The 17,224-nt window shown below is 33.3% G+C and overlaps 1 protein-coding gene across 3 annotated transcripts; it reads right to left on the reverse strand.

The window, feature by feature from the left end:
- Positions 1-427: 427 nt before the first annotated feature.
- Positions 428-5,395, reverse strand: LOC107434019 (beta-1,6-galactosyltransferase GALT31A). 3 transcript variants are annotated; one of them, XM_048464681.2, is made up of 11 exons: positions 4,937-5,395; positions 2,730-2,832; positions 2,590-2,651; positions 2,248-2,459; positions 2,102-2,165; positions 1,935-2,007; positions 1,401-1,521; positions 1,218-1,305; positions 1,015-1,140; positions 825-934; positions 428-728 (listed from the first exon to the last, which is right to left on the reverse strand). In XM_048464681.2, the coding sequence occupies exons 1-11, from the start codon at positions 5,038-5,040 to the stop codon at positions 580-582; spliced, it is 1,212 nt and encodes a 403-aa protein (XP_048320638.1). In that variant the 5' UTR covers positions 5,041-5,395; the 3' UTR covers positions 428-579. The 3 variants fall into 3 exon arrangements, with proteins under 3 accessions (XP_048320638.1, XP_024923060.1, XP_048320639.1); XM_025067292.3 differs by lacking the exon at positions 4,937-5,395 and adding an exon at positions 3,492-3,919; XM_048464682.2 differs by lacking the exon at positions 4,937-5,395 and adding an exon at positions 3,057-3,437.
- Between the last annotated feature and the right edge of the window lie 11,829 nt (positions 5,396-17,224).

Genomic DNA, 17,224 nt, shown 5'->3' on the forward strand with positions numbered 1-17,224 from the left:
ACAAACATCCAAGTAGAATTGGTCTCTGAAAAATCCCCATTGACACAAGGTAGGGATAAAATAAGATTGCTTTTCTTCTCCTTACTTGTGTATTCTTATCCTCTTTCTTTATGAATTTTGCTCAGAAGAGAAAGGATGGTAAGTAGGGTGAGAGTCGTTTCCCCAAGCTACTAAATTTTGATCATGATTAATTTATCACCATCTACCTAAGCTGGGCATCCAACGATTTTGCGCAATTATTATCGAATCGCACATCCATGTAATTGACTATATATCAATTTGACTTATGGACCAATATATACATATATCAATTAAAATTTTTCTTTCTCAATTAATTTCCTTGTGGTTAACATTGCGATGCACTTTAGTCCAACTGCTTTGCTTTTGTTTCATCAGCAGAGGCAAGAAATGGTTTTCTGCATGAAGATTATCCAATATGTGCAGCAATTAAATTAATCAAATACCAACTATCCCGAGGCATCAATAAGCAAAAATGGGGCAGATGGTAAGTAGCACATTTTCAAATTCACATTTTTATATTACAATCGCCGCCAATGCAGAAGATTTAAGAGTTTTTCGTTAGAAGCTGGTGTGCCAGATGGCTCCTTCACCTTCTCCACAGCGTTGGTGCACCTCCTCCATTCTCTCCACCGATTTGCAAATGCCACTGCAGCTCCAATCAAACGACGCAGCACATGGATTTCCTGCTTGAGCTTTCCATTCACAGTCTGTCAACAAAGTCTAGACAGCATTAGAAACTGTATTGTTATTCACTGTAGAGACTTCTATCAAGTTTTAAGCTCAATTTTCACCTAAGCACTTACCAGGAGGAGTCCCACAGCACAGGCTTCGATCATCAATGTGCTCAACATCGAGACCAATAAACCAAGAACCCAGCGAAACATCTTCATTTGCATATTTGTGAAGTATGTTTCTACAAATGAAAATTTCAATTGTTAATTGTTTCATTTCATAAAAACACCCCCCCAAATCATGCTGTGTCATTAGACTTACCGATTTACGGAAATGTAAGTGGCCAGATCTTTGGAGATCGCATAAATTTGCCCTGTTGCATGCCTAAAGTACTTATTACCCTCCTCACCAAATTTCCAATATTCCGGTTCATGATACCTGACCCCCCTGCCAAAAATAAGGTAAATATGAGAAATGATGTACGTAAATGATAAATAAGAGAGAATTCAAAATATTTTTCTCACTTCTGTGCCAGGACAGGACCAGACTTCATGCAACCTATATAAACACGATGTTTTGACCTATGACGCGCCAGAGTAGAACCTACCATACCTGTAAAACATTTAAGTCAAATTCAGTGCCCCTGAAATTGTAACTACCCCTTTATTGTTTTCTCAAAGAGAGAATTATAGAGCGCATACACTAACCAATATTAATGTGAACATCATCGTCAACTTTGATATAGAAGTCAGCATCCCATTTAGCAACAGCTGTTGAAAAATATATTTGGGTTTTTGAGGACAATTCATGGTATCCTTCCACATGGTTCTGCAGACAAACAAAATAACCATGTAAGCTGCACAGAATTCATTTGAACAAAAGGATAAGTAAAAACTGATCAAAAAGCCCACTAAAGGATTTTACAATTTGTTTTCTATATGGCTTCTCAAGACCATAATGACTGTTTAATCTTGGAGAGTAAATTAGACACTTTTTGGTAGTGAATGCCACACTTGAACATAGGACCAAGAACACCTTTTGCTGTTGCTTGACCATAAGGCTACAAGATGTGGCGAGTAAATTAGACCCTTAATGCAATATAAGAAGCTATACTAATCATACACCAATGGTAACTATCAAAATGTACACGTAAATGCTACAGCAAAAGGTTTTTTCTTTTCTTTGGATGACAGCAGAACAATAGTTAACTAGGTCATAGACACAGTAACACAGTAACATACAAGTCGCAAAAAATCCTTATGTTGCTCATCTTCTGCATCAACTGCACGGTCCAAAACACCACCTGGACTTGCACTGAAAAGAATGACAAATTTAAGCCAGTATATCTGCAAAATTCATCCTGAAGTCTTAAATTAATAATTAGTGTGCAATTTTGAGAAAAACCCACCTGTGTCCAATCACAAACCGTATTATGATTCCTTTCTCTGTTTCTAACCGCTTTAACTCATCTCCTAGAAGAAGGTTAAGCAAGAAGTTTATTTCAGCTTCCACTAACTATTGACATCAAAAGTTGGTTAAAGTTTTGAACTGAACCTTGAGGCATCCATGTTTCTCTGATTGAGTCCCTTCGCTTTCTGCTGCTGAATGCTGTAATGATTCCCATAACAAAGAAAACCTTTGGCCGTTCCTTCAAGAGATCACTTCCTTGTTTTGTAACCATCGGAGATCCTTCCTCACTGTCAGCTTTCGCAGCTCTAGCTGCAGCTAGTTGCACCTCCAATGAGGAGATTGTCTTGTCTAATGTCCTGAAAATATTTATGAACATGAATGCTTCATACTAACCAGTTTAAGTGATAAATAACCCAACAAGTACGAAGATGCTTGTAACTTGTGCCAAAGTTCTTAAAATACGAATAAGGGGATGTCAGTAGTTACATTATTACATCATGTGTCTGTGAAACTTGTGAAAGGATGTCCCCCACCTGGTCAGAAGCCTCCTATAATAACATTAACAATATCATCATGAAGTTTTACCACAGCAATTGAGGTGATGTTAAAATTACATTGTAACTTGCCTTCTTATCACAATTAACAATAGGCTGAACAGCTCTCAATTGATGTTTCTCCTTAGGTGAATCTTCCTCATCCATTCTCACTGGATCAGGGACAGTCCAGAACCTATAAAATGAACATAGGTAACTCAAGCATGCTCTTCGTATAAAAAGTATTTCAGAACAGAGGTGCACTCTCATCTCTTGTCTAGTGGTATAGTGTGCTAATCCGGTGTTTACATGGCAAAACTAATAAAAACAACGCAGAAAAAACAGTATGTGTGAGAATGAGAAATAGAAGAGCCCCAGTAAATTCTGTAAGAACTTGAAGTGCAGAAAATATTAACGTACATTCTGTATGTGCATAGAAGATAAAGTGCAAAACATCTAACCAACAAGAAGCTGCACCATCATATTTCATGCTATGGCGTCGAGCAGTCAGTTAACAGATATATGGTTTTAAAAAACTAGCATTCCGGCATACAAATATTTGGGTCCAACCATATTAAAATACTCCTTGTATTTGAAACTCCAATTTAAACTTCAGTTGCTGCAGTACTTTCCACTTGCATTATGAACTAAACTCCTTAAGCACCTATTATATTTTACATCTTTTTCCAAACCTAGCATGCAAATTTTTCAATCACATTGCACTTAGTGTCCATTTGGTATAGCTGATAAAAGTAAAGCTTCTGCCCATAGAGATTTTCATAATAAATCTTCTCAAAGAAGAGCTTCTATTAAAAAGCTAACGAATGTTTTGTTGTAAGTAAAAAAGCTACATACCGCATCAGCTTAAAAAACGAGCTTTTTTATAGAAGCTGAAAATTTGGGCTTCTCTAAAACACCTTTAAGAAGCTCTTGTTTTGGTCAATAGGTGCATGTTATTGTTTCCGAACACCTTAATTTTTTGGAAAAAAGGGTGTTTGGCCAGCAAGAGAGCTTTTGAGCCACAAAAAGGTTCAGCCACAAAAAGTTCTGCCAAACAGATATTTAGACACAATACCAGCTATTCTACCAGCAATGATGTTAGCGCATGCAATATTAAAAGAAATGACAGGCAATAGTTTGGAAACCTATGGCCACAACAGATGATAGAGCAGCAAAGCTAGCCACTGTACTCATTTGTTACTTAATTAAGAAAAAGCATTATTCTGATGCGTCCAGCAGAAATTTAGTAACCCCCACCTATAAGGAATTCATCGTTCTAAACTCTTGCTAATAAACTAAGAAAAGTTTCAGATATCAGGCAACAATTACATACTATCTCAGTCTTCATTATTTGCATATCAACTCAGACTTCATTTTTTGCCTATTTACAGACAGCATAAACCCCAAGAACGCACAGACTCCTTAAAATAACCCTACATAATGAATAATGAAGACCCAAAATTGAGTGCCAATTCCAGAAAAATGCAGAATAATGTGATCTGTTTGGAGTCAACAGTCATAGACTATTCTCAGCATCAAAACTCCATAACTAAGCCCAGAAATGTGTTTCCTGTTTATTACAGCTGCGTCATCCCTGTCAATAAACACTCCCAAATGCTGGAAGTTTTTACCAACAAGCAATTAAGTTCTTCAGCCACTCATAACTGGCTTATTCACTCTCTTCAAAAAAACATTTGCCTAATAGCTGTTCATTGACTTGCGTGCCCACATCAGATTCCTAAAATTGTGCTTAACAACAAAACCCAGTTAATCCAGCAAGAAAATGCCCCACATTATGCAACTTAAATGCTCTGTCAACATCAAGCACTTCAATGACTTCATAATCCAGTCCTACGCCTCATCTATCTTATCATACCTTACAAAGAAGCTAAAAGAAGATCATGTAACACATTTAAGTTATAAAATGCTAGGACCACCTAAAGCAATAGAGGTCTTAAACAATTATTTGAACATGTCGACTCATGCATCTAGTTGTTATTAATTAATACCTCAACAAAAATCTCATATCCAAGTGAATTGGTCAATGTCCGAATTTGAACTCAGGCCACAATGGAGTGGCCTTGAATCCGGAAACCAAGAAAATTACTTTGCAGTAAAAACAGATAAAGATAGAAAGCTCTAATACAGAAAACAATGTAAAGATTACAAATTTAGAAACCCCGTATGAAGAAGCATCAAATCTAGAATCTGAGTTTGAACAGTGTTGAAGATCCTACCAAGAGGGAGCTTGTTGGGGGGGGGGGGGGGGGGGGTGTTTGTGGAGAAGATAGAGAAAGAACCTGTTAACAACAAGAACACCCAAGAAGAAGCTGGCAATGCAGAAGACAGTTACCCATCTGGTAGAAACTCCATTGCCAACCTTGTGAGGTCTGCCCAGACCCATCTGAATCAGAAAGGCTTCAGCTTTAAGGAAGCTTCCTTTTTGAAAGTTTAAGAGAGATGGGGGTTGCGGCGGTGAGCGTTAGAAAGAGGAAAGAATTAGCGATCCCATTAGAGGGAGCACAATAAACATCCAAATCATCTCCAAAACACTCCCATTTCCCAAATGAAAATGATGGATGCAAATAGATATAGGTGGTGATGCTTTTTGATCTTTCTTTAGCTTTCTCAACTCAAGGCAAACCAACACCAAAAGCCAAAAGAAAGTTCACTCTCTCTGACAGCAAATGGGCTGCTTGGTAATTCAACTTTCCATTTCATTTGCATTGTCACGGGGAATACAAAAATAATTGGAAATGACAAAAGTCACGACAACCTTTTAACTACCAATAATGCCCCTTTGTTCTCAAGCAAACCAAAGCTGGTTTCTGCGCCGCGCCCTCTTTTTTTTTTTTTTTTTCTTATTTCCTCAGTAATCGTTGTGTTATGGTGTGCTTAAGAAAAATGAAAATCCCCCTAACCTGATTAAATAATTTTTTTATTAGTGTATTTTCTCTGAAGCAATTAAAAAAAATCCCATATAACAAGTTTTATGGGTGAAATGGTAGATGTCAATCCTAATTACTCAATGGCACAACCTGTCAACTGCCAACACTGATCTAAAAATTATTTAAATTGAAAAGCTTCTGCTACACTATACATCAGTGATAGACTGCGACCAACTGACAATATGTTATTAGGTAGTGAGGAAGATCAACTAATCCACTTCCCCTTTCCTTTTATTAATCACATCCATTTAAGCGCTTCGTCTTCCAAAACCACACATTCAATATCAATTCTACCCACAATAACCTGCATTTTGGCACTCTACACTCATAATTATAATTGCATACATTGATATTTAGAAATTATGCAATGGTAATAAAGCCTTTTTTTTTTTTTTTGGTATTATAAAGATATGGACATTGTCTACTCAAAAATCAAAATTAATAGCTGCAGATCATGTTTAATCATTCTAAAAGTAAATAATGTTCTCCTTTTTATTTTATTATTATTAACATTTTTACTCTTCTTAGATGACAAAATTTTCAACTGCTTCTCCATGCGGATTTGTATTTAACTAGATTAATCAATAAGGCAATAACCATGTATAACAGCAAGCATGATGGTTTAATTCGTTTTAGCAAATAAGAAATAGGTTCAGATAATTTCTTTCCCAAAAAAAAAAAACAAATAGTTTCAATAATATTATTGGGATAGCTTGCCTAACAATAATAGTTGAACTAAGTTATATATAAAGTAATATAAATATATATATATAGATATGTATATTTAAAGTAATACATACCTATATATATATATATATATTATATATATATATATATATATATTTATAAATATATATGTATACATATATCCAAACGTGAGGATTGAACTACTTAAAAAATGTGATCTTTTATGAGTTAAAAGTTGGGGTCTCGAGGAGCATGCATTAGGAATACACCCAAAGCTCAGGCTCGGCTATTACAAAAATACAAATTGTTGTTTTTTTATTTTCTGATTATTAAAATTTGAGAAAAGTACGTTAAACCATCCTAGATTTTTAATAAAATTTCTTTATCAAAAATTTAAAATTGCAATAAAGTTTCAATTTACTCTCCAAACTTTTTTTTTTTTTTTTTTTAATATGGCCTCTCTAGACTTTGACATAATGTTAAGTTGTTCTCTTTTTAAATTTTTTTTCTTAGATTTTGACAAAATTGATTGGAATAACATTAAAATTGCTTGTTCATATCAATAAAATATGTCTAAATAAAATTTTGGGTTGAACAAATTTGATATAAAGCTAAAAGATAATACCGAAAGTATATCGTTTTGACTTTTTTTAGAAACTTTGCTTAAAAAAAGTTTTGTTTAGGATAATATTTTATAAATATAAGCAAGTAATATCTTTAATATTCAATCAATTTTAACAAATTTTAACCCAAAAGAAAATTTAAAATTATAAAGAGTGCAAGTTAACATTATATATACATTAATCATGTGTGTCAGTTTGCACGCTTGGCTTATGAAAACTCAAAACCAATTTAGAAATGAATGCTTGATACATGGAGAATCAAATCGAACCTAGAGACCCAAAAAATCAGCGTCATGTCAAAAATAAACTATAAAAATGGAAATATTATAATGCATTTTAATTGTCTGCATTCCTTGATTAATCACGTACGCGTAACTAAAGCATGAATCAGCTGATTTTTTTTTTTTAATTTTTATATATAGAAATTTTGGAAAAGGTAAAGCAAATGAAAAACTGGGTGAGAAAAAGAAAATTGTTGTTTTACGAACATGATTGATGTATTATGGGGTATGACCAAATTTTCATGTTTAATTACGAAAAGATGCATTTAGCTTTCAAATTAAAAGGGAAGGAATTTATTTGTAAAGTTGAAAAGCAATTGGCAGAGAATAAATTTTGAAAAGGGGGGAAAAGGGACGGAAGTATGGTCCATCTGGCTCCAGCTGCAGAGCAGAGCAGAGGAAGAAAAGTAGAAAATTAATTCAAAATTTGAAAGTAAACAGAAAAAGGACAAAATGGTAAATTTGAAAAAAAAATTTGGGGAGAGGCGGTGCGTGCATGCGCACTACAGCACCACCAAGACCCTCACATCGACGAGAGAAGTGAGAAGTGGGGACCGAGTGGTGTCCGAACACAGGACAACACGACGACGTGATCATCATCATATCACCGCCACCCTTCTCCATTTTTTATTATTATTATTATTATTATTATTTCCTTTAACAAATTTCTGATTTGTTGGGCATGGCATCGGCATTTGGTGTGACCGTCTGACGTACCTACAAAGTCTGTCTGGATGTAAGGGATATGCTAACAACAAATACGCGCAATGCTGCCTTCTATTTTCCTTGTATGAAAATAGAAGAAAAATTAACATAAAGTAAAAAATAAAAAATAAAAAATTACATTTTATAATATTTTCAATAATATAATTTTTAAAATCAATAAATAAAGTAGGTTCCTATGTTTGTGATTATGAAAGTAAGATAACAACAAAAATGAAATTGTAATCATGAACCAAATTCCAGATAGGGTAGTTATGAGTATGAGATGATGTTGTGAGTCTTTTTGACTTTTCAAGTGTCCCTACTCCCTACTCTACCGTAATAACTTATTTAATAGTATTTAATATTCTAGAAAATTATATATTCAACCAATTGTTTGAATATTTCGGGTTGCACCAAACAACATGGGCCGCTAAAGCTGAGATATTTTGCGCTTTTAGGCCCAATCGCATTTAATGGAATTTGTTAATATTCTTGAAGCCCCACAAAAACTTTGTAATTTTGGTCAGAACGTTTTTTTTTTTTTCCTTATCAGTGAATACAATTATTTTTTATTTTATTTTTTTAAAATAGAGTTCCTGGTGAGTATCCTTAACTCAGGTTTTATTTTTAGAAGGAATAGATAATTCAACTTGCACGTTCGGCCGATTCGGCTACGTATACATGTAAAGTCATGATTTTAATATCAATTTTTTTTATTAGCATTCTTAATAATCATAATTTAAACATTAATTAATTGTTAAATATAAACTTAAAAATATATTTAAACAAAGTGAATTTTGTTAAAATTCAATAAATAATAAATATATTTTTAAATTTTAATTTTTAATATAATTTAAAAATTGAAAAAGAAAAATATGATAATAAAACTATCAAACAACCTAGGATAAATTTGGTCCTACATATATTTTTTGATAAATTTTCTGCCACTTATATTTACATACATAATTATTTTATTTTCTAATAGATTAAAATATATTGTATGATCTTTCCTCACATACTCACATGCACACACAACGAGAAATATATATATATATATATATATATATATATATATATATCTAAGTATGAGCTCAATATTAGAAAAGAAAAAAATAGTACATGATATTGCGTTTGTACATAAATGGAAACTCCAAAATCAGTGGGTGGATTAATAAAGCTTAATGAATTATACTTAAAAGTATTTGCAATGAAAATGTAGATTATAAAAATAAATATACCATATAAGCAATATAAACAATATTTAAAAAATTATTTTTTAATAATGATATCCAAGATAATGTCAAGTTGATATGACTTTTGTCAAATTGAATATTTTTAAAAAAGTAAATTTTTTTAAATATCAATTTTTTCAAAAAAAAATTAACAAAATATATAATTAGTTAATAACTACGAATAGATTTTATATATATATTATCATTTAAAACAATTTAAAAATCAATTATGTATTTATATTATCTAAATTTAAATAATATTAATTTTTATATAACATATAAAATAATTTATAGTTATTATTGGAGATGCTCTAATGTTACCTTTTGTGTATCATGAATAGGGTTGCTAATGGGTTGGTTCCATTAGGGCTTTCATCAGCAGTCTCACTGAACCGACTATAGCAATTTAAAAGTTATACAATCTATTATGTTACCGACCTTTTGAAATAACTAGACCAAACCAACCTAATAAAAGTCGGGTGGTCAGTTTTCATTTTCTTCATTCATATTTTTATAACTTCAATCAGAGATATATTTGTACCCAAAAGAGAGAGAGAGAGAGAGAGAGAGGGAGGTCGGAGGGGTTTAAGATGCCTAAATTTGTGAATAGTTTGTTCAAATGAACAAAGAAGGACAGTTAGTATGCCCCTTTAAACATCAAGTGTGAAAAAAAAATGTGAAACCTAGTATTAAAAGAGAGTGTGAGGCAAAGATTGTGAGAGAAAGAGAAAGAGAAAGTTGAGGAATAGAATATGATGATTGCTTTGGGAGGTTGCTATGGAAGCATGACTGATGGCTAGCTATGGTAATTGGTGTTTGTCAATGGAGGTGGCTGTGAAAGATGAGGAGGAAGAGAAGGTCTATCATGGCAAGATCAAATTGAGTTGATCATGTGTTAAAAAACAACAATAATAATAAAAATGAAAATGAAAATGAAGGCATACTCAGTCGATTGGTTCTGATAAAATTTTTTCTTTTTTTCTTTTTTGAGAAATTTGGTCCAATATCCACCAAAATAGGTGGGTAATGATATTTACCGTTCCCTTTTTCAAGAATTTTTAATTTACCTTTTAGTTTCAATTTTGCCCCCAATAACAATAAAAAATTATTGTTTTCTTTTCATCTTCTTCCAAGATAGCCCACAATTCCATTGAAAAAAAAACCTTCCCAGCTTTCCTTTGTTCCTTTTCCCTGACAAAACCCATAATCTTATTGAAAACAAAACCCCATGCTCCACCTCTGCTTTATTTTCCTCCATGAAAAACCATTCTTTATCTCTCCTTGCAAACACGTGAAAGATGTTTCCGCAAAATTATAATTTAAATGATAAGTGTTAGTGTAATGTCATTTTTGTTGCTGTCATAAGTTGCTTTGTGATGATTAGTTACTGTACTTTCAGCTTTTTGGTAAAAATATTGTTATATTAGGTAGCCAAAGTATGACTTATCTTTTGGTAATATGATTACTGCAGTAGTAGGTGAAAATTAGGTGGTTTACTGTTTCTGAAAAAACTTGTGTTTATATGTTCTGTCCAAAGATGAATGAAGTATGTTTTTTCACTACACCAGTTTAAAGTTCTTTTTCTTTCTCTTTCATTTTGTTGTGTTTTTTGTTCTAAAAATCTTACAAATGGTATCAGAGCTCTAATGATCTTAGTGGGGCTGTGAGTGAAATAGCAAAAAATATAGAAACCTTCCTTCTACCTTTTCTTCCTTCTTTTTAAATGGCTTCGACTCATTTTTCTACTCCATCACCTCCTATATTTTTCTGGAGAAAATTATGCCATGTGGTCTATAAAAATGAAAGCTTACCTTCAAGCTTTTGACTTGTGGGAAGTTGTAGAGACTGATAGAAATCCTCCCCTCTTGAAAACAAATCCCACTATTGCTCAAATAAAGCAACATAGTGAGGAGGTTGCTAAAAAGTTTAAGACTTTATCTGCTTTACATGCTGGTGTTTTAGAAGTGATGTTCACCAGAATTATGGCTTGCACTACAGCTAAGGAGGTTTGGGACAAGCTGAAAGAAGAGTTCCAGGGAAGTGCAAGAATAAGACAAATGCAAATATTGAACTTAAGGAGGGAGTTCGAAACTTTAAGAATGAAGGATTCTGAGTTGGTAAAAGACTTCATTGATAGACTCATGAAGGTAGTAAACCAGATCAGAATTCTTGGAGAAGAGTTGAGTGATAGACGAGTGGTGGAGAAAGTGTTGGTCAGCTTGCCAGAAAAGTTCGAAACAAAGATCTCATTCTTGGAGGAGTCAAGAGACCTGAATCAGATTTCTTTGTCAGAGCTTGTTAATGCTTTACAAACAACTAAACAAAAAAGATCTATAAGACAAGAAGAAACATCAAAAAGTGTTTTTTTAGCATTACAAAAAGGTAAGGCTCCAGTAAACAATAATCAAAGGAAGTAGCAAGGTGGTGAAAGAAATGTTAAAGGAAAACATGGTGCTGGTACAAGAAGAGAGGGTGAAAGAAAGAAGTTTATGAAGTGCTCTCATTGCAAAAAGGACAATCATCCTGAAAAATATTGTTAGTTTAGGCCTAATATTCAATGTAGAGCTTGCAAACAACTCGGACATATTGAAAAAGTTTGCAAAAACAAAGGAGGACCAGTGCAACAAGCACACCAAGTACATGTTGCTGATGAAGCATGGCAAAATGAGGAAAGACTGTTTGTTGCTACATGCTATGCAGAAAACGGCAACAAAAAAGCTTGGTTGGTGGATAGTGGCTGCACTCAACATATGACTCATAATGCTGATCTCTTCAAGACCTTGGATAGAAACTTTGTTTCCAAAGTCCAAATAAGAAATGGAGCTTTTGTTCAAGTTCAAGGCAAAGAAGATGTGGTTATGGAAACGACAATATGTACTAAACTCATTTCAAATGTGTTATATGTACCCGAAATTAATCAAAACTTATTAAGTGTGGGACAAATGCTTGAAAATTGATATTTTTTGAATTTTCAAGATAAGTGTTGCATAATATATGATCAACATGGAAGTGAAATGCTAAATGTTGGAATGAAAGATAAAATCTTTGTGGTAGAGTGGAACAAGAAAGGAAATAATGTTTTTTATGCCAAAACTAATGATGAATCTAAGTTGTGGCATAAAAAACTTGGTCATTTTAACTATGACTCCTTGAATCTAATGCATGAAAAGAAATTAGTGGAGAATATGCCTGCTGTTAGCAAAAATTTGGAAGTGTGTGAAGTGTGTCAGCTTGATAAGCACCAAGGTTGCCATGCCCTTTGAAAGGGGCTTGGAGAGTCTCTGAAAAGCTTCAGTTGATTCATAGTGATGTATGTGGACCTATGAGTGAGAATTCTATCAACGGTAGTAGATATTTTCTCACTTTTATAGGCGATTTCTCCAGAATGTGTTGGGTGTATTTTCTTAAACAAAAATCTGAAGTTGTTGAGATATTCACCAGCTTTAAAGCCATTGTTAAAAATCAAGCAAAATGTAGCATCAATGTGATACGATCAGATAATGGGACTAAATATATAGCTCAAAAGTTTGAATTGCAATGCAAAGAAGCGGGAATTCAACATCAGCTGACCTCTCCCTATACTCCTCAGCAAAATGGGGTTAGTGAGAGGAGAACAGGACTATTATGGAGATGTGTAGGTGCTTGTTGTTTGAGAAGCAATTACCAAAGAAGTTTTGGGCTGAAGCAGTGAATACCTCAGTGTATTTGCTAAATAGATTACCAACTAAAGTATTGGAGTTCAAAACTCCATATGAGGTGTGGTATGGAGTCAAGCCTACTGTGGAGCATTTGAAGATATTTGGGAGCATTTGTTATACACATGTTCCTGAAATTAAAAAAGACAAGTTGGATAAAAAAGTTGATGTGGGAATTTTTGTTGGTTACAGCAGCAACACAAAAGGGTACATAGTATATCATTTGAAGACTAACAAACTAATTGTTAATAGGAATGTTAAAGTTGATGAAGTTGCTATTTAGAATTGGGAAAAGAGTGAAGTTCAAGCCTCAGAAAAGATATCCAAGAACATGATGAGATTCAGGAGGAGACCGATTCAAATGATGAAGATGCTGTTGGAGTCCGAGGTACAAGATCCTTGACTGATGTATATGAGAAAAGCATCCGAAGTACAAGACTCTTCACTGATGCATCCGAGGTAAAGACCCTTCATTGATGCATCCAAGAGAAGCATCCGAGATACAAAACACCTATCTGATATTCGAGATACAAGACCCTTCCTGTCTGATGTCCAAGATACATGACCTATGTTCGATATTCGAGATACAAGACCCATGTCCAATGTCTGAGATACAAGACTCTTGTCCGATGTCTGAGATACACGACCCATGTCCGATGTTCGAGATACAAGACTCATATCCGATGTCTGAGCTACAAGACTCATGTGCGATGTTCGAGGTACAAGATCCTTGACTGATGTATATGAGAGATGCAACCTAGCATTGTGTGATCCAATTACTTTCTATGACACAAATCAGTTCGAGACATGGAGAGAGGCCATGAAAACTGAAATCAATATGATAAACAAAAACAAAACTTGGGAATTGGTGAACAAACCCCAAGGCAAAAAGGTCATTGGAGTGAAATGGGTCTTTAAGACCAAGCTCAATGCAGATGGTACAATAAACAAGCATAAAGCAAGATTGGTAGTTAAAGGTTATGTGTAGCAACCTGGTATTGATTATGGAGATACGTTTACACCAATTGCAAGACATGAGACAATCAGATTTCTACTAGCACTTGCTGCTCAAAAAGGTTGGAAAGTTTACCATTTAGATGTGGAATCTGCATTTCTAAATGGTTACCTGTAGGAAGAAGTATATGTTGAACAACCTGAAGGCTTTGTTGTTCAAGGAAAGAAAGACAAAGTTTATGAATTGCATAAGGCTCTTTATGGCTTAAAACAAGCTCCTAAAGCTTGGTATAGCAGAATTGACTCATACCTTGTTGGAAAGGGATTTAAAAGGAGTGAGAATGAGCCTACTTTGTACGTGAAGTCAGGTTCAAATGATGAAAAATTGATTGTTTCTCTATATGTTGATGACTTGTTTGTTACAGGAGGAGATTCACAAAGTGTGTTGGAGTTCAAAGCTGAAATGCAAAAGGTGTTTGAAATGTCAGATTTAGGAGTGATGAACTACTTTCTTGGCATGAAGATATATCAATTTAGTCATGACATTTTATTATCCTAAAAGAAGTATGCTGTGGAACTACTCAAAAAATTTGACATGGAAAAATGTAATCCAATTGACACTCCAATGATTTACAATAAAAAATTTGAACTTGAAGATGGTGCTACCAAGATTGAAGTTTCAACCTATAGAAGCCTTATTGGAAGTCTGCTGTATTTATGTGCTTCTAGACCTGACATTATGTTTTCTGTGAATTTGCTTTCTAGATTTATGCATGCTCCATCACATATGCATTATTCTGCAGCTAAGAGAGTGCTAAGATACATTAGAGGCACCATAGACTATGGTGTTTGGTTTTTGAAGCAAGAAGAAGACAAGTTGATGGGCTATGTTGATAGTGATTGGGTTGGCAGCATGGAGGATTCAAAAAGTACTTCAGGGTACTTATTTTCTCTTGGTTTAGGTCCATTTTCATGGAGCTCATAAAAACAAGGTTCAGTTTCTCAATCCACAGCTGAAGCTGAATATATTGCTGCTGCTGCTACTTCAAATCAAGCTTTGTGGCTAAGGAAGTTGCTTGTTGATTTAAATGGGAGGTAAGAAGAAGCTACTATTATATATTGTGACAACAAGTCTGCAATTTTCATTGCTGAAAATCCAGGTCAACATTGAAGAACAAAGCATATTCCAATCAAATATCATGCTGTGAGAGAAGCTGAAAGAAATGGTGAAGTGAAGCTGGTTCATTGCAGTTCTGAGGTCTAACTTGCTGATATTTTAACAAAAGCAGTGCCAAGAAATAGGTTTGAAACATTAAGAAATAATCTTAGTGTTTCCAACAAAAGTGCCAAGGAGTAATGTTAGTGTAATGTCACTTTTGTTGCTGTCATAAGTTGCTTTGTGATGATTAGTTACTGTACTTTCAGCTTTTTGGTAAAAACACTGTTGTATTAGGTAGCCAAAGTATGACTTGTCTTTTGGCAATATGATTACTGCAGTAGTAGGTGAAAATTAGGTGGTTTACTGTTTCTGAAAAAACTTGTATTTATATGTTCTATCCAAAGATGAACGAAGTGTGTTTTTTCACCACACCAATTTAAACTTCTTTTTCTTTCTCTTTCATTTTGCTGTGTTTTTTGTTCTAAAAATCTTACAATAAGAAATAATTCAAACACCGTCATCCTTTCCCCCTCCTCTCTTATACCAACTTATGGAAGCCCATCTTGATCCAAAATGCTTCAATACACCAACCATTTTAATGCTCTAAATTGGTACCCATAAATCATGGTGTTTCATTTCAATTGTGCTATTCTCAACTTCGGACCTCATGCCGTCTACTACTCCGCCACGCCCCTGTATGTCTTTCTTTCTATGTTTATAGCAACTTCATTAAAAACTCTATGAGCAACAAAGCATTTAAATTCTTTTCTTCTTTCATTTTGTTTTACCTGGTAACACCTCTAACTAGACCCAAGTTGTACCCAACAAGGACTGAGTCCTTAAAGCCAATATTAAATTCCTTTTGTCCAGCAGATTCCTATCCTGCTATGAGAGCATTGCAATATCCACTCTAACAAAATATAATGAACAATAAAGGAAAAAGTTACACAGAAAGTTAGTGAAAAGCAGAAGAATGGGAAAAGTGGTGAGAAGAAGAAGAAGAAGAGAGGGAAGGAGCAAGGAGCAATGAGTAAGGAGTGTGTTGTAGACCTGCTCGTTGACCCGGAAGAGTGGTGAGTAGAATACTTTTTCATCTTGATTTTTTCTTTTCCTGATTTTATATTAAAAAATGATAATTTGGGAATATTAAAAAGTAAAATAAAAAAATATATGAATGGAGTGGGTAATTTTCATCATGGCATTTAAAACAGGGGTATTGGGCCAAATTCTTTTTTTTTTTTTTTGGGAGGGGACAATCCATCACCCTAGCAATACAACTCGGCTTGGTAAAAGCCCAACTAACTAACCTACCCTCCAGGTTCAAACCTCGTCCAAAATTGATTGAATTGGAATTTTATTGATTTTTTCTCTCTCTTCTCGCTTCTTTTTTTTTTTTTTTTTTTTTTTGGGTTGAATTCTCTTCCTGGTTGAAGATTGGGTTGACTAGGTTGAACGATTAATTTGAACATCCCTAAAATTTTCAACTAGAAAATCCAAAGTTGTCATTGTTAAATATTAAACCACAAAGCATGTGATATTATTTTTGTTATAAATCTAGATCTTGTATCCTATTTTTTCTATCCATCAATATAATCAATTTTAATTCATATCCACCTTATTTTACTAAATTAAGGCATACAATTGATGAATATTAAATTTTATTAATGGGTCAAACTATATCTTTTAAAAGATAATTCAATGGTTATCAATATTAGGTAAGTTTTATTTGAATCTGACTGCTCATCAATAAATGGTGTACTATAATTTAATAAAGTAAGATGAGATTTTATTTAAGTTTCACTATTTATCAATAATATGATGCCACTGTAACTAAAAATATAAAAAAAGAAATAAAAAAAATCACGTTAAAAGAAATAATTGTTTTTTAAGATGAGTAAAATTTTATTAGTGACCAAACATATATGAAAATGAAAGAATGGGACAGAACATCTATATCCTATTATTAAATACTCTACCCTTATATACATTTGTTTGATATTTTTTTATACACCAAACATTGCCTTTGTTTGTATGCAACCGTGTTACTATAAATAAAATGAAGATTTGTTTAGTATATAGAATGGTTATTATTAATAAAATTGAAATACCTCTTTATAGGAATTAAAATAAGGAAAATAAATAGATATTCTTTTTTACTTGTTTGATTATTATCTTAAATTAGATTCAATACTTAGTTTTTATAAATATTTTTTTCTTTCCAAAAATATTAAATTTAGTAAAATTAATTGAAAATCAAATTATATTTAGTTTATTATAATCAATTTAGATTTGAATATATTTTAA

The sequence above is a fragment of the Ziziphus jujuba genome, chromosome 6 (assembly GCF_031755915.1).
Source record: "Ziziphus jujuba cultivar Dongzao chromosome 6, ASM3175591v1".
NCBI classification, from domain to species: Eukaryota; Viridiplantae; Streptophyta; class Magnoliopsida; order Rosales; family Rhamnaceae; genus Ziziphus; species Ziziphus jujuba.

What these genes read in the sequence shown, in the direction of transcription:
- LOC107434019 (XM_048464681.2), bottom strand. Translation starts at nt 5,040, where the DNA reads ATGGGTCTGGGCAGACCTCACAAGGTTGGCAATGGAGTTTCTACCAGA. An exon ending in CAGACACATGATGTAATAAT is followed by an intron (nt 2,460 to 2,589) that starts GTAACTACTGAC and finishes AAATATTTTCAG; the next exon opens with GACATTAGACAAGACAATCT. An exon ending in GTGCTGTGGGACTCCTCCTG is followed by an intron (nt 729 to 824) that starts GTAAGTGCTTAG and finishes CTTTGTTGACAG; the next exon opens with ACTGTGAATGGAAAGCTCAA.